This window comes from Camelus dromedarius, chromosome 11 (assembly GCF_036321535.1).
Source record: "Camelus dromedarius isolate mCamDro1 chromosome 11, mCamDro1.pat, whole genome shotgun sequence".
Taxonomy (NCBI): domain Eukaryota; kingdom Metazoa; phylum Chordata; class Mammalia; order Artiodactyla; family Camelidae; genus Camelus; species Camelus dromedarius.
In genome coordinates this window covers 57,638,712-57,662,071 of record NC_087446.1, presented here as the reverse complement: position 1 = coordinate 57,662,071, position 23,360 = coordinate 57,638,712, and the positions used below count along the sequence as shown (strand labels likewise).

The following is a 23,360-nucleotide window of genomic DNA, read 5'->3' as shown; positions in this document are numbered from 1 at the left end:
GACTGCTGTCTCTCTAGCCCATCTTGGGGCCCTTATGGTACCTCACATGCTCTAGATGCCCAGAGGCTGCTGAGAACAAAAAGAGCTGTGTGACTTCTTCAAGCAACTGAGTTACAGCAGACAGAAACAGAGCAAGAGATTATAGGTTACTGCTGCATAAAATGGGCAAAAATCTTCCGATTAGAAATCTCCAAACACAAATCTGAGAAGACACATCCTCACAAAAGATTTGAGCAGTCCCCAGAATTTCTAGTGGACAGAATGGGGAAGGTCTTGCCTTTACAAATCCAGTCTAAAACAGCTGAGAGATGTGGCTGTTTTGTCAAATTGTAAGCAACAACACCACGTTATAAGGAACATGAAGAAACAGGTGAAAGGGGAAAATGTCCCAATGAAACAAATGAATAAATCTCTAAAAACAGACCCTAAAGGAATGGAGATGGATGAACACCTGACAAAGAAATCAAAATAACTCATAAAGATGATCCTTGACTTCAGGAAAGTGGCAGTGTTTTAAGTTTTATTGCATTTCTTTTGAATTTTTTAATATAAATATTTTATAAAAATGATAGAAAACAGAAAATACAGAAATTATATAAATATTACACAATATAATGAACAGTGTTTATCTTGAAAATAAGCACTAAATTTAACAAAGTATAAAACTCTACATTTAATGTGCAATATTATAGTACATATTATTTCTTTGGACTGAAATTAATATATAATAATACGAACATATTCAGTCTTTACTCCTCAACATATTATCAATGTTCATCTTCAAAATACACAACAAATTAGACATTAATTCTGGAACTCTACATTTGAACTACAATGTGAAATCATAGGATCCTTTTAGGGACTGATACTTAAAAGAATTAAAATTATATTCTACCTCAGACTGTAAAGTATGTTTTAAAGAAATACATTTCATTTCCAGAAAATTCTGTAGGAGAAATAACCTTTCTTATATTTTTAAATGTCAATGAACAATGCACTGGAGAAACTTAGGCACGGAAGTGGAAGAAATGGACTGGGAAAATACATTAACTGTACCGTGGGCATAAAGCAACTAAAGAGACTATAAATAGCAAGCATAGTTGTATGACATTCAGGAATTCCAAGATTTAACCTAATAGCTCTTTAGAGTGTCCTTTATTTTTGTCAAAAAATTCATTTCTTGGCAGAAAATATTACTTTATAGACCATGTCTTTGAAGGCTTGTTTTACTTGCTGGTTTCTCAGGGTGTAAATGAAGGGGTTGAGCATGGGGGCAACAGACGTGTTGAGAACAGCTACCCCTTTAGTGACAGATGCCTTTTCTTTGGCCGAGGGATTAGCATACATGAATATACAGCTTCCATAAGAGATGGAAATGACAATCATGTGAGAGGAACACGTGGAGAAAGCCTTTTTCCTCTGACTGGCAGATGGGATTCTCAAAACAGTCCTGATGATGTACATATAAGACAAAATCACTAATGCCAAGGTGAACAGCAAACTAACCAAAGCAAAATAAAATCCCATTACTTCTAGGAACCACGTATCTGAGCAAGATAATTGCAAAAGGGGAAAATAGTCACATGCAAAGTGATCAATGACATTGGAGGCACAGAAATCCAGCTGGAGGAGAAGCACAACAGGTGGGAAAACAGTCAGAAAGGAACCCAGCCATGCACATAGTGCAAGCAGGCTGCAGACTTTCCTGCTCATGATGGCTGTATAATGAAGGGGCTTGCAGATGGCAACGTAGCGGTCGTAGGACATGGCAGTTAGAATGTAAAACTCTGTCACCCCCATGAATATAAAGAAAAATAGCTGAGCTGCACAACTGTTAAAAGAAATAGTCTTATCTCTGGTGATAATTGTCCCCAGAAACCTAGGAATACATACAGTGGTAAAGGAGACTTCTAGGAAAGAGAAGTTTCGGAGGAAGAAATACATTGGCGTCTGTAGATGGGAGTCCAGCAAAGTCAGGGTGATGATAGTGAGGTTTCCAGTGACACTTAATACATATGTGATAAACAAAAAGAGGAAAATCACAATCTGAAGGTCAGGATCATCAGAAAGGCCTAGGAGGACAAACTCTGTGATCACTGTGTGGTTCATTTCTCTCTGTCTCTCTCCTTTTCCTTCTTTCAGGATATTTAGGTGGGAAGTATATTAGAGGGAAGAGATGGAAGATAATTCATCATGATCAATATCATCACTGATACAATTCTCAAACATTTTCTAGAATCCATGCTGATGTTATATTCATCAGACTCTCTTATTTGCATTATATCTTAGTATATATTTGTGAGTCCTGCTTTATTTTAAATCTAGCAGGTGAAGTTAGAAAATCTTCATACAATAAGTCACACTATTGAGATATGTTAAATGAAATCAGTGCTTTTTTCTTTGTCTACTTTATGCAAGTCATTGCATTTTTGTTGAAATAATCACATAAGTATGCATTTTTTCTTTTTTTCTGTCATGTATTTCTTAGAAGATACTACCAACTAGAAACACAAGTGAATCACCTTAATTTCATCAAAAGATAAAAAATGAAACATAGAAACTAAAATAACAATGCATTATATTTTATGATATGAGAATTTAATATAATTTTCTTAGAAAATAAAATAAACTTTAAATATTAATTAATTACTAATTTCATTTTAATGTTAATATTTATGTGTATAATTATCAAGATATATGAGAACATTCTGTACATATTATATAGTAATATATTAATATTACTCTGATAGAGAACATATTCACTTACTCATTTAATGATTTTTTAAAAATAACTCCAATGAAATCATTAATTTTGATGTCTTCTATAACTTGTTAGGAGTATATATAGTGAGAAACATTTTTATTTCTGAGCTTAAGGTGATATGCAGTATTTATTCATTTTTTACTTTACACTGAAGCACAAATTGAAAAATAACTACTTGCCTCAGATCTTAGCAGCTGTGTCACCCAGATTGTAGCCCAGTGCATTTTCCATTTGGACATCCTTCTTTCACAGCTATTAAGCTTTATGGAAAAATGTTTTACTACCTTGTAGTTCTGCCTCACATTTATCTTTCAAATAAGATGACTGATCTAGATGGTTATCCAGAAATGTGTAGGAAAACCTCTCCTTCATCCTAACCTATTCAGTTCATCCCTCGCTGTGCTGGATACACACAGTGTATCTGGTCTGCTAAAAATCAGGACAACTAATTTCTCCATATTTCAGACAGCCACAATTCTGCTGTGAATAATTGAATATAAAATCATTGCTTCTCTGTCAGACAAGTAAAAGTCAACTAATCCAGTTTGATTTAATTTTTTCCCTATTTTATTTTTATTTATTTATTTATTTATTTTTGTTAATTTTTTTTCTTAGAGGAGTTACTAGGGATTGAACCCAAGACCTTGTGCATGCTAGGTATGTGCTCTAGCACTTGAGCTATATCCTCCCATTTTCTCTATTTTATGACTAAAGGGAAATAGTTCAGGAAGTAAAACTGCACTGTCAGAAATCTTAAGATCTGGAAACATACTGCAGTCCTCTTCAATAATGTTGATCTAGAATTTTAAGAAAGTCATATTTAAAGAGAGAACTGAGAGCGATATGACAATATCAGGTCTTATGAGTATAGATTCTTAGTTCTGATGTCCGTCTGTTGGCATTAGTAGCTCTAATTTTCAAGTCTAGCTCTTTTGACCTATGAAGAGAGTCATGCATTCATCTCCTGGGAACAAGGCAAAGTCAGGGCACATCTCTCCTTACTGTAGACCATGAGGGATTTCTCGAAGCCTCCCTTGGCATTCTCAGTAGCCTCCTAACTCTTCTCTATCATGAGTCTCCCTTGAGAATGGTTATGTTCATCTTTGTATCCCATAGAGGACCTAAACGTTGACATCTACAAAATAATCTTCCATTAACCACAATTATTTAATATTTCAAGAGTTATAAAAATAAATGTGAATTCTTACAAAAAGAGAACTCAGTCTAATATTATTTATTCATCTTGGCATGTATGATTTTTCTACATGTACACTTTTTGTTTATCTCTAGGTTTTGTTATTCTTTGGGCTTCAAGAAATAAGGCTGTTTCATAATTCTGAGATAAATAATAACTATTATAATGTACATACTGTGCTCACAATTTTTTAAAAATGCTGTTCCATAGGTTAGCTAATAATCCTCCTTATCAGTAGCAATACTTAATTATAGGGTCAATTTTGTTTTCTTACTTTTCATCTTGGTCTTGCATTTACTTATCATGTCATTAACATACTAGTGAGAAGTATCACAAAATACAAATCTTTTGTTTATTTTAGTTCTGCTAACTGAATATTCTTAATTATCTTTATTGTTGCTCTTATTTTTCTCAAATATTTTGATAGTTAAAATAACATAATCAGTTAATAATAAGTCACACATTCATTATATAATTACATAAAATAATAATACAGATCACATAATAACTGCTTTATAGAATATAAATGTTATATATTTCATCCAGTTGTACTGAGGTGTAAATGACATGCAGCGCTATGTATAAATGGAAGGTTTACAGCATAATGATTTGATTACAAACATCATGAAATAGGTTTATTGAACATTTACTATCTCATATAGATATGAAATTAAACAGAAAAAATTTTCCTCATAATGGGAACTCAGGATTTACTCTTTTTACAACTTTCATATGTAACATACAGCAGTGTTAATTATCTTTATCATGTTGTACATTACATCTCAAATATATCATGCTAGTCCCTTCTGACTTGCAGAGTATCTGCTGAAAAATGAGCTGATTATGGAGATTGCTTTTTATGTGCCTTTTTCTCTCTCACTGCTTTTTAAAATTATCTCTTTATCTTGGACTTTTAACATTTTAATTAAGATATGTTTTGGTTTGAGTCTCTTTGGATTCATCTTGTTTGGGACTCTCTTTGCTTCCTGAACTTGGATATCCATTTCCTTCTTTAGGTTAGAGACGTTTTCAGCCATAATTTAACCAAATACATTTTCTGCTCCTTTCTCTCTCTCTTCTCCTTCTGGGACCCTTATAATATAAATGTTAGTGCACTTGATGTTGTCCAAGAGGTCCCTTAAACTATCTTCATTTCAAAAAAAAATTTTTTTTTCTTTTTCTTTTTCTGATTGGGTGATTTCCAGTATTCTGTCTTTTGGGTTGCTAATGAGTTTTTCTGTATCTCATAATCTTCGGTTAATTCACTTCAGTGTACATTTTATTTCATTTATTGTATTCTCTAGCTCTGATTGGTTCACCTTTATTTTTTCTAGTACTTTGTTGAAGTTCTCACTATGTTCTTCTGTTATTTTCCCAAGTCATGGAGTGTTTTCTGTTACTATTGCTTTGAACTCTTTATTGTGTAAATTACTTATATTTATTTCATTAGGTTTTTTTTGTTTTTTTTTTCTTTCTTTGGAACATGTGCCACTGTCCTTGCATTTGATTTGATTTTCCTTGTTTGTCCTATGACATGAGGTAGAAACAGTTACCTATCTCAGTCTTGAAGCCATATCCTTATGTGGGCATCTCTGTGCAGTCTGCCTGTGCACAGTGGCTTTGATAGGAGAGCTGGATCTGAATGAGCACTGGCCGAGTGTTCTCTTGGTGTGTGCTGGCAGCCGTCTCCCTGGGAGGTATGGCTGGAGGCAGAGTGACTAGAGCCATAGATCAGTGCAAGCCAAGCCTTCTCCCAGGATTGAGGATCATAGCCACCTTGGCCGGGAGTCAGGGTGGAGGGGTCAGGGGCCCCGAGGGGCTGGAACAGCAGTCCAGAGTGAGCTAGGCTTCTCCCTAGCACAATGACAGTCTGTGTTTGGGTTGGGGTTGGGGTTGGGGCTGGGCCCAAGGGGCTGGAGCATGAGCCAGCGTGGGCTGGGGGACACGCTCGGGGGATCTGGCAGGCTGATCAGGGCACCAGGCATTTTCCAGTGTCCGAGATAGGGAGCAAGCAGGTCTGTTTGTCCACTCCTCAAGAGCAGAGCCTCAGTTTCTGCAGCCCTCCAGTAAGCCCCGCTGGTCTTCAGACCAGCCAAGGGGGCTTGTGCTCCTGGTGCCAGACCCCAGGGATAGGGTGCCGATGCTGGGGGCCGAGGGTTTAGTTGCACTGAGACTCTTCAAAATTGGTAAATATAATTAATTTTTAATAAAAGTGATTGGTTTTTCCTTAGGCATGTAACACTCATCTTTTCCAACTCCTGCTACTACCTCACCTGAGGTGAGATACACTGAAGCCACTGCCATGAGGAACCTGAGATGTTAGGGAAAAGGGAGAAAATAATGTAACTGGAAGGGCTTAAAAACTGAGGTTCCTTGCATGTGAATTCCTGGCAATGTTTCATGACAATTTAGCCTACCCATGTGTCATCATTACGGGCTTTATTCTAATACAATCTGTTTCCCTTTCTCTTTAAAATAGTAAGTATCGTTATTATTTCAGAAGAATTTCCTTCAGTCAAAGAGATGACTAGGTGCTTTTCAAGAAAGCAGACATTAATATGTTTATGTATTTATATGTGTTAAATAATAGTAGGTTTTAATTTTTCTATTTTTAATAAAATGAAAAAAATGACATCATAGTTATTTCCATAAGGAAGAGTGAATCCTGGCCATTTGCTGTTTTAAAAATCCTGAACTTCTCTGTGCCTGAGTTAGTTCATCCATAAATTCCTTTGAACACCTGTCTGTCTCACAGAGTTGTGCTTTCAATGACGTCTCTGTGTGAAATCTTTAGAAAAGTGCCAAGCATGTAATAAAAGTCATAGAAGGCTTTGCTCTATGAAAAATATGCTTCCTGACCATTGAATTAAGAACCTTCAGCTTAAAGATGGTATCTAATGGTAAAGGCTATGTTAGGTCTAATTTAAAATCTGCAGTAAGAGAATCACATAGAAATAATAAAAATTGTACATAAAAATAAAATTGTACTTAAAGTTGTACATAAAAATGTGCATAAAGTTTCAGTTATACATGATGAGTAAGTTCTAGAATTCTGCTACACAACACTGTGCCTGTAGTTAACAACACTGTACTGCGCCCTCAGAATTTGAAGTGGGTAGATCTCATGTTAAGTGTTCTTGTCTTAGAAATATAAGCCCTACATTTTCATAACTGTACCAGTTAGATACGTAGAACAATATTAGTATTTATTACAATTTATTGATAGCTATTTATGAAATAAGCTTTTAGATTATTTCCCTCCCTGTGGTAAGTTGTTTATACTTGATTTACCTGAACTTATAACCTGATTTACCCATGGGAAATATGTGCTTAGAGGGTATAGAAACCTCAAGTTTGTCAACTATTTGTCTTATTTAACATACAAATTATACTTCAGATAGGATGGAATGAACGGCAGAAACCATTCTTAATTTTCCTCTAATATTTTGTATCTCTTTCAATATTCTGTCAATTTTTTTTCCTTTCTCAACAAATCCTGTGTTGTATCTCTGAAGTGAATGTATCTCATAATGATTATTAGGAAAGTTGCACCACTATTTAGGTTTATTTTTCTGTTACCAAAAATTGGTTTATATAATTTAGAATACTTCTTAATATCCATAATCATTATTTCACTTTACACACAAACACACACACGCATACGCACACGCGAGCACACACACACCCCATTCCAAAAATACTTTAGGCACTTATTAATGCATCAAGCAGATAAAATGTGAGAGTATTTTAACATATGAAATCCTAATTTTATATAAAATGGAAGATTTTGCATTCATATGAAGCTTTTATCTTCTACAAAACTTAAATGAAATTTTTTTAGGTATAAAATAATCTGGATAAATGCCCTGTTTCAAACTAGTCCAAATTTTGAGAAGGTTTTATATATACATGTAATTCAGCAAAATCGCAAAGGGGAGCTTACCTTCCATGAAATTACAGAAAGTGAATTTATCCTAAATATCTAAAATGGCTATTTCTTCACTATTTTATTCTATGTATGTATCTGCCTGCATCTACTGTGTTTTTATGGGATTTAGAAAAATGGAGCTTTATTTAGCAGTATCCCTACAGAAGTACATATTGCTAAAAATCTATACTTTTTAAATCAATGAATAAATTATTTGGACATCCTCTATTGAAGTAAGCAACAAGTAATGTTTCTTAGTTTTTTTTTTTTTAAGACTTTTTTGTTTTGTTTTCATTTTTTAGGGGGAGGCAATTAGGTTTATTTATTTAATGGAGGTAGTGGGGATTGAACCTAGGACCTCATGCATGATAGGCAGGCACTCTACCACTGAGCTATACCTTCCCCCCAATGTTTCTTAGCTTAAAAAAAAAGTTTCACATTTTTCAGTAAATTATATGGCATCAAAAAAAAAATGTTTCCTGAGAAACTGCAATATGGTAAAGGCAACTTCTGTCAAATGTAAATGAAACTCACAAGATTATGTTTTCTGTACTAAGTAAGTGAAATATCACAGACATCTTTATACAGTGTCCTCCATTCCTGGTGACTGTTTCTTTCCTAAACAAAACTCAAAATGCAATTTTAAACTTAAAAGTTTTTAGTTTAAGAAGTTGCAACTAACAAGTGTTCAGAAGAATGAAAGTCAGAAAGACTTAAGCAAAGTTATCCAAATTGAATGAGAAAGATACTAAACAAATGGGCTTGTAAACTGCTAGAAGGAAAGAGAATACACAACGATGGCATGGAGATCATTGTGTTTTGAATACCCTATTGAAAATTTTAGCTTTCCCAGCAATGTGTCTCTAATTCATTACACCACATCATTTCATTTGCTTCTGAAAAATACTCTTCCTCGCCATGTCCGTGAAGGCTCGCTTGACTTGCTGATTCCTTAGGCTGTAAATAAAGGGGTTCAGCATCGGGGCTACTGAGATGTTGAGCACAGCCACACCCTTGCTCAAAGACACTCTCTCATTTGCTGAGGGTTTAATATACATAAAGATGCAGCTGCCATAAGAGATGGAGATGACAATCACATGGGATGAACATGTGGAAAAGGCCTTTGTCCTCTGACTGGTAGAAGGAATCCGCACAATTGTGCTGATGATATATATGTAGGACAGGAATATCAGTGCCAAGGTTATCATTAGAGTGAACACAGCACAGGAAAACCCCATTATTTCTAGGAATTTGGTGTCTGAACAAGAAAGTTGTAGGAGGGGGAAATAATCACAGGTAAAATGGTCAATAAAATTAGACTTGCAGTAATCAAGGTTTAAGAGCAACATGAGTGCAGGGAATATCATTAAGAATGAAATGAGCCAAGAAGAGAAGACAAGCATTATGCAGACTCTCTGGTTCATGATGGTTGTGTAATGCAGAGGTTTGCAGATGGCAACGTAGCGGTCATAGGACATGACGGCCAGCAGGTAAAATTCAGTGGCTCCCAGGAGAATGAAAAAAAATAACTGAGCAATGCAATCATTAAAGGAAATGGTTTTATCTCCTGTAACAATGGTGCTCAGGAATCTGGGTATACTGACAGTTGTGAATGACACCTCTAGTAAGGAGAAGTTTCTGAGGAAGAAATACATGGGGGTCTGGAGGTGGGAGTCCAGCAGGGTCAGGGTGATAATGGTCAGGTTCCCAGTGATGCTGAGCATGTAGGTGATGAGCAGAAAGATGAAGATGACAGCCTGAAGCTGTGGGTCATCAGACAGTCCCAGGAGGATGAACTCTCTTATTACTGTGTAGTTCCTCATTCTTCAGTTGCTTATTTGTATCTCCTCGGCCAGACCTACAGGAGAAGGCACAAGGAACAAACCTGAAGAGTAGATTGCCAAATAGCCAAGTTTGGAGCTAGCATCTGGCTGAATAGTATGTCATCTCACTTCAGGGGACATTTGAAGCAAATAAATCACAATGATAATCACAATGATCTTTTAGTTTCCTCTCTTTTACAGGTGAAAACTCTTTGGCTAAGGCAGGTTTAAAATGGTAAATATCCCAGAATTTTAAGTCTTAGAGACGGGATTTGTGCCTAGACTTTTCTGACTCCATAGACTACCTGTGAACTTTCAGAAAGGTGCCCATAACCCATGAGGTTTCCTGAGAACCACCTTTGTGCTATTCCAATCCCTACGTATGTCTCCCATTCTCTGTAACTTGAAAGTTTGATTATATTGAGAATTCTCAAAAGTGGGAACGATGCCATAGTTTTTTTAATAAATGGAACATTTTGTCCTTAGCTATCTATCAAATTTGCTAACACTCAGTTTTTCCAACTCCTTCTATTACCTTATTGGAAGTCAGAAAAGCTAAAGTCATTGAAACAGCTGCAGATGTTAAGAGTAGAGGGGAGGAAGGTAGAAAATACTGTAAGCTGGCGCTTCATTACATCTGAAACCCTGGTAACATTTTGTAATAGTTCAGCCTAACACTGTGTCACCATTATGGACTTCATTCCTATACAACCTATTTCCCCTTCTATTTAAAATATTATTTAAAATAATACTTAAATATGATTATTAAAGAGTTAGATAAGTGCTCTTTAAGGAAGCTGAGGTTAATAGTTTGTGTCTTTGTGTGTTTTTTAAATAGTGAGTTTTAATTTTTCCTTTTTTTAAAATAAAATTTTAGTGATATTACCATAGATATTTCTATAAGGAAGAGTGAGGATATCTAGGTATGAATCCAAGCGACTTAGTAGGTCTGAAATTCATTCAGTCCCTCAGTGCTTCGTCTATAAATACATACTTTATTCCACTGCATGGAAACCTATCTCATAAAGTTATTGTGAGCATTAAATGAGTGAATATATGTGAAGTACTTAGAAAAATGCTTAGCATTTAACAATACCCATATAAGGCTTTGTTCAATGGAGAAAACACTTCCTGACCACTGAGCTGAAAACATTTGGGATTTGGATGTTGTCCTATGTAGAAAGCTATGTCTAAGATAAGTAGTAATGAATAAATTTAGCACCAAGAGAATCATATCAGAACAATAACAATAAAAACACAAATGAAGTAGAATCACATGATTGTACACTACCTGTCAGGCATTCGGGGAAAGTGACTCTTAGCCTTTGTTCTTCCCACTGTGTGTACGTGGTGACCTCTCCCACCACGGTGTATCTGCCTTCACCGCCTCATCACCACTCCCTCGCTTTCCACAAACAAGTCACTTCTCTCATCTTCAGCTGGGATTTGAGCGCCGCATTTGAGGCATATTAGATATTTGCAGCACATCAGCGTTGCTACCAGTGGCCACTTCGTTTCTCCGCTCCTCATTAGTAATCGTAATCTTTCTCAGAAAGGTGGTGAGGTTTGCATTAAATATATGCATGTGACTAGCATTATGGGTAGCAGATTTCAATGATTTTCAAATTGGCTTCTTCCTTATTCCCGAAACACCAGGTTTGATACCCATTGTAATGAGGACTATAGAACTCTTAATTCTCAATTCATCCTTTGAAACCCACCTCACAGACTACAAATCTCCTGTGAACACCTCTCTATAGTATAGTATAGTAATAGTAGGTTTGAAATAAACACTTGTCTAATTAATTGATGAATGTTGAGTTTGTTGCATGTCTCCACTTTATGCCAAATTCTAGGCTGTATATCACATCAGTTCTATCTTTGTTTTACAAGATGTATTTTGCTACTTTACCTACTTTTTTCAAGATGTATTATCTGCTTGGTTTAAATTCTCTGTATTGAGTAAATTTATAACAAAAAACATGTAAAGGAAGCTAAATTTTTTGATATATAACTTAAAAGAAAACTGTAAAATGTTATTTCAAAATTAATGTCCTTAATTTTTTACAATTCATCCTTTTAATTAAATTTACTCCCTCTCAGTAACTTCACTCTTCCTTTATAAGGGTTTGTTTTTCATGGAAAGCACTACTTTTTCATGACATCTTAAATCACAAAACGCATTCTCATCAAATAGACAAGATTTGGTTTCACTCTCTAGACTGAAATTTCTGCAGTAACTTATTGGCATTGGATATCCAGGTTTTAAAAATTATATTGTTACTATTACATGGTGAACAATGTATCAGTACACTGTATTTTAAAACATATTTCTACTTTTTTTACATTTTGTTTTTCCTCTTAAGTTTCCTGTTAATTTTAATACTCTTTTGAATAATAATATGATTTACACTTTTTGCTACTGATTAAACTTGTGACAGAATGTATGAAGAGCTATGAACAAAGGTATTAATAGATATTGGAAGAGTTCATGTGAGCATCACTGAAAATGAACACTTACATAGCCAGCGTTCCAGGACTAGAGAAAATAAGCTTAAAGGAACTCTAGCAAGACGTGATCCAATATCATAGGGTTAGGAGTGTATACTATACTTTTTATGTGAAAATGTTTATGAAAATTCAGTGGATTGCATTTATTTACCAACATCAAATAAGCCTGATAAAAATTATCAGCATTCATTCATTCATCAGCCTTTTGAGAGAAATAAACCCCATGTTTAATGAGGTCTATATGCTTCCTAGAGCCTTCAGCCATCACAAGGATGTATTCACACAGGGCGTGAAGGATATCTCCAAGCATTTAACTCATCTTCTCAGCTTTTATTTCTGAATGTAGGTCCATGTTTCCCCCTGGAAGAACATGGATTAGAGTATTTATTGTGCTTTATACTTTCTTCCACCCATTTCATCAAACTCAGTTCTTACTTGCTCCCTAAGAATCCCTGAGACAGGCTCTTTGAGCTATTCAGAATGAAAATTAACAGCGATACTTCATGTTTGTTACACGAGATGACTCTGAAGCATCTTCAAGGTGTCATTCTGAAAACACTCCTATCTCCTGCCCTTCCTAAATCCCTGCCATCAAGTTAGTGACCCTTTAAATAAACTAGATATTCATGATTTCTCGGATGCCCAAGATGAGAAGGAGACTCTGAATTAAAGGGTACATTATGTTTCAAGGACCAAAAGATGTTCCTTTGAGAGACTGAGATGAAAGCCTCAGACTAGTTCCATTGTATTTCTTGTGTGTTTTGTTGTTATTTTTGTTTGTTTGTTTTTAATAATATTTTATTTTGCACTGGGTGGAAATATCTCTTAGTAATGCAATGACTTTGAGAGTCCAGTTGTTTCAACTTTTTCTATGTCTACCAGTTCTCTCTTCTTCAGTTAAACCTCATTACAGATCACTAGAAAAATTTCACAAATCGTACCACCAAAACAATGTGTTTTATTCATTTTATCATTGTTTCTGCTACTTTGTGTGTTTAAAGAGTGTTTTAGGGTTTAGTTTAGTACATTATGAAAAGAAAAATAGTTTAATTCAATGTTGAGGGTAACATCTAATTCAGCTTCATAATTACTTTAAATTTACTTTGGGCGCTGGTCAGTCATTGTAAGCTTTGCAGCGTGACACTTAAGAACTTCTCATGGCCTGAAGGCCTGAAGGCAAGGATTCGTCTGGAGAATCCACTGAGTGGTTGGAATGATTGTTTTATTAGATACTTTTTTTTTTTCACAGTTATTTTAGATAACTATTCCCCTGGAGAAATCTGAATAATTTATATTTCTTTATTTCAGTAATGATGGGCAGATTCAGTTCACAGCATACATACCAGTGTTCATAGAGACAAAACAAGGGGAAAGAGAGATTATCAAATCACTTTTAATAGTAACTTCAGAAATAGTAACACTCATATCTGTTGGAGTGTATGGTGAATATCAGCTCCTAACCTCACATTTTCAGTCATAAGCTAGCTATCTATAATTTAGACAAGGAAGGAAAAGTAAATAAACTAATAAAAATACTATGGTATCAAAATACTATTAATTTATTACTTATGACATTCTAGGATAAATTATCACACACAGTGTACGGTCTTTACAGTTAGAACACATGGATTAAACATACAAATGGGCCACATAGACTGGTGACTTTGGATAAGTTATTTACTTTCTTTAAGCTTCGGTTATCTCTGTTTAAAATGGAGTTGAAATTTCAAGGTTTTTTTTTTAAAAGAAATAATTGCAATAATCTAAATGAAAGTACTCTAAAAATCCTGTGGCACTTAATATGTGTTAAGAAGACCTATTTTATTTACTTTATTCTTCTTTTAGTTGGAATTAATTCCTAGCTCTGGGAAGGATATTCATAGTAATTGTGATTTAGCAAAACCACTATTTATTCAAGTGAAGTACTAAGAACTTTTGTATTTTATCTCATTTAATCCTTATAACACACCTATGAAACTTTTATCTTTATTCCCAAATAAACAACTAGGGTCACTGAAGTTATACTTTAAATATATTCTTATAGTTGGCAAATAGTCTACCTGAAATTAAAGTCTGTTCTTCTAAACAAATTACTACAAAGCCTATATTAGATTAGAAACACACAGAGACAGTAATTACCTGCCTTTAGTTAATAGGGAATGAATAAATTGACATAATAAAACAAAATTAACTACCTCTTTTTACACTGTTTAATATATCCAGGTACAGAATATAACTCCAATATATCCTATTTAATTTGATTAAAAGTTGAGCTGATAAGCAATGAATCACTGATAAAGTTTTGGGAGACTTCCACTACTATCTGTATGTCCAACTTACCTCTGATTTTCATACAGCCTTATTCACATTCAGAATGGGTGGAATATAAAAAAATCTTAGCAACTGCCATTGTTGTAACCCAAGAAAATTAGCATTTCTGTAAACATTTCCTCTCTTTGGACAAATTTGCCTTTGATTGTCAATGTTTTTGTCTTTTATCTCTCATTTTATCCAGAGTGTTTCTTTGACTATAGAGAGTAAGAAAGGACCAAATATATAAAAGAGAAAAAAAAAAAAAAAACCAGAAGGTGTTTAAAAACTCTCTGGTATGGTTTCTACATAGATTTCAAAGTAGCGTAAGTTGCTTAATGTTTTATCTGTTCTCTCTCCTGCTGGCTCAAGGGGACTAATTCAGGATATCAAAATTGCCAGAACAGAAATGTTCACAAAACACTAAGGAATATAAAACATAATACACATTAGTATTGAAGTCGGAAAAGGAAGCTTGGGGGAAAGTGTCCAGTGAGACAGAGAAAAAAACAACAAGCAAACAACAACACTGTGTGAAGTCAGGTTCCCTTGGCATTGTTTTTCAGACAGGGATTAACACCTGATTGTCTGAATTCCTGATGCAGATCTCTACCCCAACCTCCAAGCCGATTTTTTTAAACTGGTAATCTACCACATTGTACCAAGTACATTCACTAACTCCATTGTTTTTAATCTGCCTTCTAATAGAAATTTTTGGTACTGTAATACCACTGATGTTTTACATGTCTTTCCTACTCCTTCTGTTGCTCAGCAACAATGGCACTTAAAGAGTTTCTCGTTTTTATCAATTAATGTTGTCATTGATATGCCAAGTGTGCTATTAGGAGTTAGTACCTTCTGAGACTAGACTGTAATAATATAATCATGCCCCAATGAGATGATGTGAGTGAAACAAAGCCAATAAAATTGTGTAGGTCTTGGCGAAAGCTGTGCAAAATTTGCAGATCCTTTTACAGAGTTTCGAATAGGTAGAAAATTGAGCAAGCACAAGTTCTTGTTTTGTTTTCTTTTGTTTTGCTTTTTTAATCAGTCTATCATGTTGTCTATAGAGCTCAAGACTTCAGGCAAGTTACCCAATCTTTCTGAGCATCAATTTGCACATTTGTAACAAAGAGATAATCATGTCTGATTTCACACAGATATGGTACAGAACATTCCTGGTTCAGCATATGGCACAGAATAAGTGCTCCTCCAGAACAGATATTATTTTCATGAAATTCCTATCCAACTTACAGGTGGCACAGGAGTAATGGTGGCTGCCTAAATATCCCTCTTTTACATATTTTTTAAAAATAATACAGATAAAAAGGAAAGTATATAAAATAAGACATAACACAGGCCTTCAGCACAACTGAGTCATGTGATATTAGGAACTTCAGATTATTTGTAATTAGGAAAGTAAATAGCCAAGAATATCAGATGAGGGGGAAGAATTGGACAGATGCAGCAGATAGTGTGCAAAAAATGTGGTTGTTGCTGATATTTAATTTATTTCACATAATTTATTTCATATAATTTTAAGAAAGAAACTTATATTAGTAACAAAAGGGAAAATTTAAGAGTAAGGTGATTATAGCAGTGTTTCCTCATTTAGACATTACATAATAAAATATGTTTATTATTCAGAATAATAGGCGAAACAGTTTATGTTCTGTAGCTACTGGCTTTCTATTCAGAAGTGCAAATCAACGATTACATGGAAGCTACAGGTAGTTTGAAAGGGAGACACAGCATAGTCGCTTTCAAGTTAAACAGAAAAACGTAGGTAAATGAGGTCAGCATAGTAGGTATCTGGGAGATGGATGGAGGCGGATATTGTAGGAGATAAAATTTCATTCTTCCTTTATCAGATCTTCATGATGACATTCATTCATGTTAATACATAATTTTATTCATTTCTAGAAAACATTACTTTATAAACCAAGTTTTTGAAAGCTTGTTTTACTTGCTGGTTCCTCAGAGTGTAAATAAAAGGGTTTAACATGGGGGCAATTGAAGTGTTAAGAATAGCTACTCCTTTGGTCAGTGAAGCTCTTTCTTTTGCTGAAGGCTTGACATACATGAATATACAACTTCCATAAGAGATGGAAATGACAATCATGTGAGAGGAACACGTGGAGAAAGCCTTTTTCCTCTGACTGGCAGACGGGATTCTCAGAATGGTGCTAATTATGCACACATAGGACAGAATCACTAAGGACAAAGTGAAGAGCAGAGTCACAAAAGCAAAGTAAAAGCCGGTCGTCTCTAAAAACCACGTATCTGAGCATGAGAGTTGTAAAATGGGGAAATAGTCACAAGAGAAGTGATCAATTACATTGGAAGCACAGAAATCTAACTGGAGGATAAGCATGAGTAGTGGGAAGATGGTAAGAAATCCTCCTAGCCACGAACTGAAGATGAGCAGGGTACAGATTTTCTTGTTCATGATGGTGGTGTAATGGAGAGGTTTGCAGATGGCAACATAACGATCATAAGACATGGCAGTTAGGAGAAAAAATTCAGACACACCCATGGAGATGAAGAAAAATAACTGAGCTAAACAATTGTTAAAGGAAATGGTCTTGACTTTAGTAATGATTGCCCCCAAAAACCTGGGGATCGAAACACTGGTGAATGTAATTTCTAAGAAGGAGAAGTTCCGAAGGAAGTAATACATAGGAGTCTTTAGATGACAGTCTGATAAAGTAAGGATGATGATGGTGAGGTTTCCAGCCACACTTAATACATAAGCCAGAAATAAAAAGATAAAAATTACAACCTGAAGCTCTGGGTTGTCTGATATGCCCAAGAGTACAAACTCTGTAATCACTGTGTGGTTTCTCATACTGATTTTTTTCTTCAGGTCAAATCTATTCATGAAAAACAAAACAAAAAGAGAGAATACATGAATAGTAAAGGAACTGAAGATTTAACTATTGGTATTATTTACTCCAGTGAAATGAAGCACTAGAACTTTTTCTGTGTAAGATTTTTTTGGCAATATCCACTCCTGTTAAAGCAGAATATTTTATACACTGTTTATTAAAAAGGAATATGCAGTCACAGGTCTATGTTAAAATTTCCCCTCATTGGTGACCTTATGTAGAATCTTTGTATGTAACTAAACTTTCTGTATGAGCAAACATCTCTTAATTGTATGTTTCTATAGCAATATGTATTAGTTATGTCCATAGTTTAGATATTGATTTTTTTCCAGTTTCCAGGGTGTTGTGGTTATAGGATTGAAATATCTAATTTTGAATTTTAATTCTAATGCCTTTTACAAACTTTATTGTCTTACAAGACTTTGGTGGAGACTGACCCTAATCACAATCCCTGAGCTTAATGATAACTATGATTATTTTTTCTTTTTTTGAAGATTATTTTATTTCATTTTTATTGAAGTATAGTCAGTTTACAGTGTTGTGTCAATTTCTGGTGTACAGCATAGTTGTTCAGTTATACATATACACACATATGTTTGTTTTCATATTCTTTTTCATTATAGGTTACTGTAAGATACCGAATATAGTTCCCTGTGCTATACAGTATAAACTTGTTCTTTATATATAGTAGTTAGTACCTGTAAATCTCGAACTCCCAATTTATCCCTTCCCACCCCTTCTCCCTTTCTGGTAACCATAAGTTTGTTTTCTATGTCTGAGTCTGTTTCTGTTTTGTAAATAAGTTCATTTGTCTTTTTTTAGATTCCTCATTTATATTTTTTCTTAATATATATTCTTTTAAATACAACTGACAGAAAGAAATGCCTTGCTTGTAAACAAGAGTAAAGTTACTTAAATTATGGGAAGATATCAGAAACCAGAGATATTAATGCTCACACAGAGCCATATCAATAATATATTTCTGTAACATGCTGATCCATGATACATTTATGTAATTTTTATGATGCTTATTTAAATTAACAATCAAACCTTTTTTTAAACTATATTCACTCTGTCTTTTTACTACTAAATTTGTCTGACACCAAGATGGACCTCAAGGGAGTTTTTTAGTGCCGAAATATCCCATTGCCTTCTTCCTGGGAGACTAAATAATCAGAATAACTAAAATTCTCTGTAAGATTTACTGTATAGAAACCAAAATTGTTAAAATGTAATCCATATGGCTTTTCATCTGTCTTGATCTCTCTTCATTCTTAGCAACCAGAATTTTAAATGTGTGTAAGCTCTTAATAATACTGTATTATTTTCTCTCTATAGTATGACCTAGACCAGCCAGCAGGTGATAAGTATCAAAGGTTGTATTGTGCCCTTTTCCTCCCTCTCTCCTTTTATTTAATTTTTTTCTGGAAGTCGGCATTCTGTTCCTTTAGGAATAAATATGTTTTTGTTATAATTTGTTAGCAAAATTAGCAGACCAAAAGGCAGAAACTGTTGCTTTGTTTGAACAATGACTAAATGATTAAAATGCAAAATTAGTAACAATGAATTTGTTAAAGTGATAATTTGATGGTCCCTGAAATTTATTTCAACAAAATAAACTTTTGAGTGGAAAAAAAGATAAAAGTACACATTGAAAAATAGGAAGTATACTTACTTTCTGATACATCTAACGATTCCAGTCAGAAAATCCCAGATTTCTCTTAATTTACTTAAAAAATGAGATATAATGTGTTCATATTACACTGCAGGAGACTTTTTTGTCATTAGCTCATCCTTGCCTCTGTCTACCGCATAAAAGCCTCTCACGTGGAGAAAAACAGGCTTGATTTCATGCATTTTTTAAAAATAACATCTGCTACAAGTTAAAGAAATTTCTCTTTATTTCTTTTATCTTGCCATATGAACATAAACATTGTTCTGACCTTAACTTTAGGAAACTACTCTTGTAATCCTGAGAGTTCTTTAAGAAAAGTTTCAGGAAATACTGCTTAATGACTGGAAGGTAAACATTTCAAAGCTGGCTGGACAAGATGAAGATTGAATGTTACCCAAAGCTAATTTTACTTTCTCTGGTCACTGTATAAATCTGAGACCAGAGTGAAGAGAGGAAGGTGCAAGGAGAAATAAGCTCAAGAGATGTAGTGATGTCATGACAGATACCTTTCCAGGAGCTAATCAGTAGAGCGAGATAAAAGCAAAAGTGCACCAACCAGCTTATACCAGCAACCTGGTTTCCCTTTGGTTGTACTTAATTTCTCTAATACGCACATGGTACTCAGTCTACACTCGGGAGATGATTCTCAATTCCTTCGGGGTTGGTTAAACACAGGTCTGAGCTACACCAAAGTGGACCCTTCATCAAGGGTAGTGCTCTTGTTTTATTCATTTACACTTTTCCAGCAGCACAAAGCAGAATGAATGAATAAAAACAGCATTTTAATATCTTTAAAAATCAGAAAAGTACTTACAAATTTAGTTTTTAATTTTAGTAGTTATATATGCTTAATGTTATGAGAATCAAATGTCAGAGAATTAAATATCAGATCAATAGCACATAGTGACATATGGAATGACCCTGTGTTTCCAACTGATACTTTCTTGGCCCTCAAAGCTTAAAATTAAACAGTGTTAAACTTTTAAAGTATGTTCTACCAGATACGTTTTCTATATATTCAGCCATAAACACAGTCACAGTCACAGACTCAGAGATACATTCTTTTCTTCACACTAATACAACTTTACTTCAGAAAATATTTTACAATTTTCCTTTTTTTTTTCAGTTAACAATACATATTGGATATTATTCCTTGTCATGTTATCTAGATGGAACTCATCCTTTTATAATGATTGCACAGAATGCCCACGGAGACTTGTTTATAACTTGGTAATTTCATTATTGATTAAGATTTAGGGAATTAGGTTGCTACCAATTTCACATCATTGGTTACAATGCTAAGTCCATTTTTATGCATTCATTTGCATATATACAAATATTGGAATTCTCTCATAAAGATGAGTACTAGACAGAAATCTTTTCTTTTTTCTAGTTTTATTGAGATATAATTGACAGCACTATATAAGTTTAATATGTACAACATAATGACTTGACTTACATGTATCATGAAATGACTTCCACAATAACTTTAGTGAACATCCATCATCTCATAAAGATTAAAGAAACAGATTTTTTTTCCCTTGGTATAAGAAGTCTTAGGATTTACTCTATTAACAAGTTTCATATTAATATAAAGCAGTGTTAAGTTTATTCATATTGTACATTACATCCTTGGTACTTATTTATCTTATAGCTAGAAGTTTGTACCTTTTAATTATCTTCATCTAGCCCCACCTTCCCTAACCCCCACCTCAGATAACCACAAACCTGATCTTTTTTTTTTTTTAATGAATTTGTTTGTTTGTTTTTTATTTTATTGAGTTATAGTCAGTTTACAATTTTGTGTCAATTTCCAGTGTAGAGTACAACTTTTCATATACTCATTGTTGCATTCTTTTTCACCATGAGCTACCACAAGATCTTGTATATATTTCCCTGTGCTATACAGTATAATCTTGTTTATCTATGGTATATATACCTGTCAGTATCTACATATTTTGAACTCCCAGTCTGTCCCTTCCCACTCCCTTTCCCCTGGCAACCACAAGTTTGTATTCTATGTCTATGAGTCTGTTTCTGTTTTGTATTTATGTTCATTTGTCTTTTTCTTTTCTTTCTTTTTTTTTTGTAGATTTCACATATGAGCGATCTCATATGGTATTTTTCTTTCTCTTTCTGGCTTACTTCACTTAGAATGATATTCTCCAGGGACATCCATGTTCCTGCAAATGGCATTATGTTGTCATTTTTTATGGCTGAATAGTATTCCATAGTATAAATATACCACATCTTCTTTATCCAGTCACCTGTTGATGGACATTTAGGCTGTTTCCATGTCTTGGCTATTGTAAAGAGTGCTGCTATGAACATTGGGGTGCATTGACCTAGAACACTGTGTTAGTTCCTGGGACACAACATGCTGACTTGATTTTTCTATATTTCAAAATGATCACCATGAAAACTCTAGTTATCATCTGTAGTTATCACCATGTAATGATATTACATAATTATTGACTATATACCCCACATGCATATTTTATACCCATGACTCATTTATTTTGTAACTGAAAGTTTGTACATACTAATCCCCCTCACTCTCTCTCCCCTACCTTTACTCCCTCCCCTCTAGCAATCACCAGTTCTCTGTATCTGTGACTCTGTTTCTGTTTAGTTATATTTGTTCATTTTTAAGGATTCCAAATATAAGTAAAATCATATATTATTTAGTTTTCTCAGTCTGACTTATTTCACTTAGCATAATACCCTCTAGGTTTGATCATGTCACAAATGGCAAGATTTCATTCTATTGCATGTTTGAGTAATAGTCCAGTGTGTGTGTGTGTGTGTGTGTGTGTGTGTGTATTATGTGTATGTATATGTGTGTGTATCTATCTATCTATCTATCTATCTATCTATCTATCTCACATCTTCTTAATCCATCATCTATTGATTGATACTTAGGTTGCTTCCATATTGTGGCTATAGTAATGTCACAAAGAACACAGGGTTCATATATCTTCTGATTGGTATTTTATTTCTCTCTGCATAGATACCCAGGGGTGGAATTGCTGGATCATATATGGCAGCTCTTTTTTCATTTTTGAGAAATCTGCATACTGTTTCCCATAGTGGCTGCACCAGTATACAATCCCGCCAACAGTGCACAAGGTTTCCCTTTCCTCCACATCCTTGCCACACTTATAATTTGTGTGTGTGTGTGTGTGTGTGTGTGTGTGTGTTTTAATATAATAGCCATTCTGCCAGGTGTGAGACTATCTCACTGTGGTTTTGATTTGCATTTCCCTGATTAATTAGTGATGTTGACCACCTTTTCATGTGCCCGCTGGCCATCTGGTTGTCTTCTTTGGTAAAATGTCTATTCAGTTCCTCTGCCCATATTATAATGGGTTGTTTATTTTTTAATGTTGAGTTGTATGAGTTCTTTGTATATTTTGGATACAACCCCTTATCAAATATATTGTTTGCAATAAACTTCTTCAATTCAGTACGTGACCCTTTTCTTTCAGTTGATAGTTTCCTTCACTGTACAAAAGCTTTTTTAGTTCAATGTTTATTTTTGCTTTTGTATACTTCACCTTAGGAGAAATATACAAATAAATATTACTAAGACCAATGTCAATGAGACCAATGCCTAGGTTTTTTCCAGAAGTTTTATTGTTTCAGGTCTTATATTTAAGTCTTTAATTCATTTTAAATTTATTTTTGTGCATGGTGAGAGAGAGTTGTTTAATTTGATTTTTTTACATGTAGCTTCTCAGTTTTCCCAACACCACTGTCTTTCCCCAATTGTATATTCTTGACAACCTTAAGGTAAATTAATTGCCCATATAAGTGCCAGACATTCTGGGTCTTGTCCTCTCAGTGCAGGACTTCCAAGCTGAGGAGCTTAAAGTGGGGCTCTGACCCCTTGCTCCTCCAGGAGAATCTCTGCAATTTGATTAATCTCCCTTTTGTGTGTCATTTACCTGGGAGTGTGGGTCTTCACTCTACCTGTCTCTGCCCCTCCTACCCATCTTGTTGTGGTTGCTTCTTTGTATCTTTCTTTGTGGAAAGTCTTTTCTGCTAGTCTTCAGGTCATTTTCACCAACAGATGCTCTGTAAATTGTTGTTATTCTAGTATATCCATGGGAGGAGGTGAGCTCAGGGTCTTCCTACTTTGCCGCCTTAGCCACTCCCCCTTAGGATTTTCTGGAGTTCACTGACTCTTTTCTCCATCATTGCCATCTGCTTTTATATCCATAAATGATTTTTTTTTTCAGATATATTTTTCACTTACAAACTTTT

The 23,360-nt window shown here is 34.5% G+C and overlaps 3 protein-coding genes and 1 non-coding gene across 4 annotated transcripts; all 4 read right to left on the bottom strand.

Annotated features, from left to right (window-relative positions):
- Positions 1–1,091: 1,091 nt before the first annotated feature.
- On the bottom strand, positions 1,092–2,295 carry LOC116156281 (olfactory receptor 6C3-like). The gene has a single exon (XM_064491273.1). The coding sequence runs from the start codon at positions 2,107–2,109 to the stop codon at positions 1,174–1,176; it is 936 nt and encodes a 311-aa protein (XP_064347343.1). The 5' UTR covers positions 2,110–2,295; the 3' UTR covers positions 1,092–1,173.
- A 5,922-nt stretch (positions 2,296–8,217) lies between these two features.
- On the bottom strand, positions 8,218–8,290 carry TRNAD-AUC (transfer RNA aspartic acid (anticodon AUC)). The gene has a single exon. It is a non-coding gene; the product is annotated as a tRNA-Asp (tRNA).
- A 478-nt stretch (positions 8,291–8,768) lies between these two features.
- LOC105100987 (olfactory receptor 6C1) lies at positions 8,769–9,710 on the bottom strand. Its single transcript, XM_010994072.3, has one exon. The coding sequence runs from the start codon at positions 9,708–9,710 to the stop codon at positions 8,769–8,771; it is 942 nt and encodes a 313-aa protein (XP_010992374.3).
- Positions 9,711–16,440: 6,730 nt separating this feature from the next.
- Positions 16,441–17,379, bottom strand: LOC105100988 (olfactory receptor 6C3-like). Its single transcript, XM_010994073.3, has one exon. The coding sequence runs from the start codon at positions 17,377–17,379 to the stop codon at positions 16,441–16,443; it is 939 nt and encodes a 312-aa protein (XP_010992375.1).
- Positions 17,380–23,360: the final 5,981 nt, after the last annotated feature.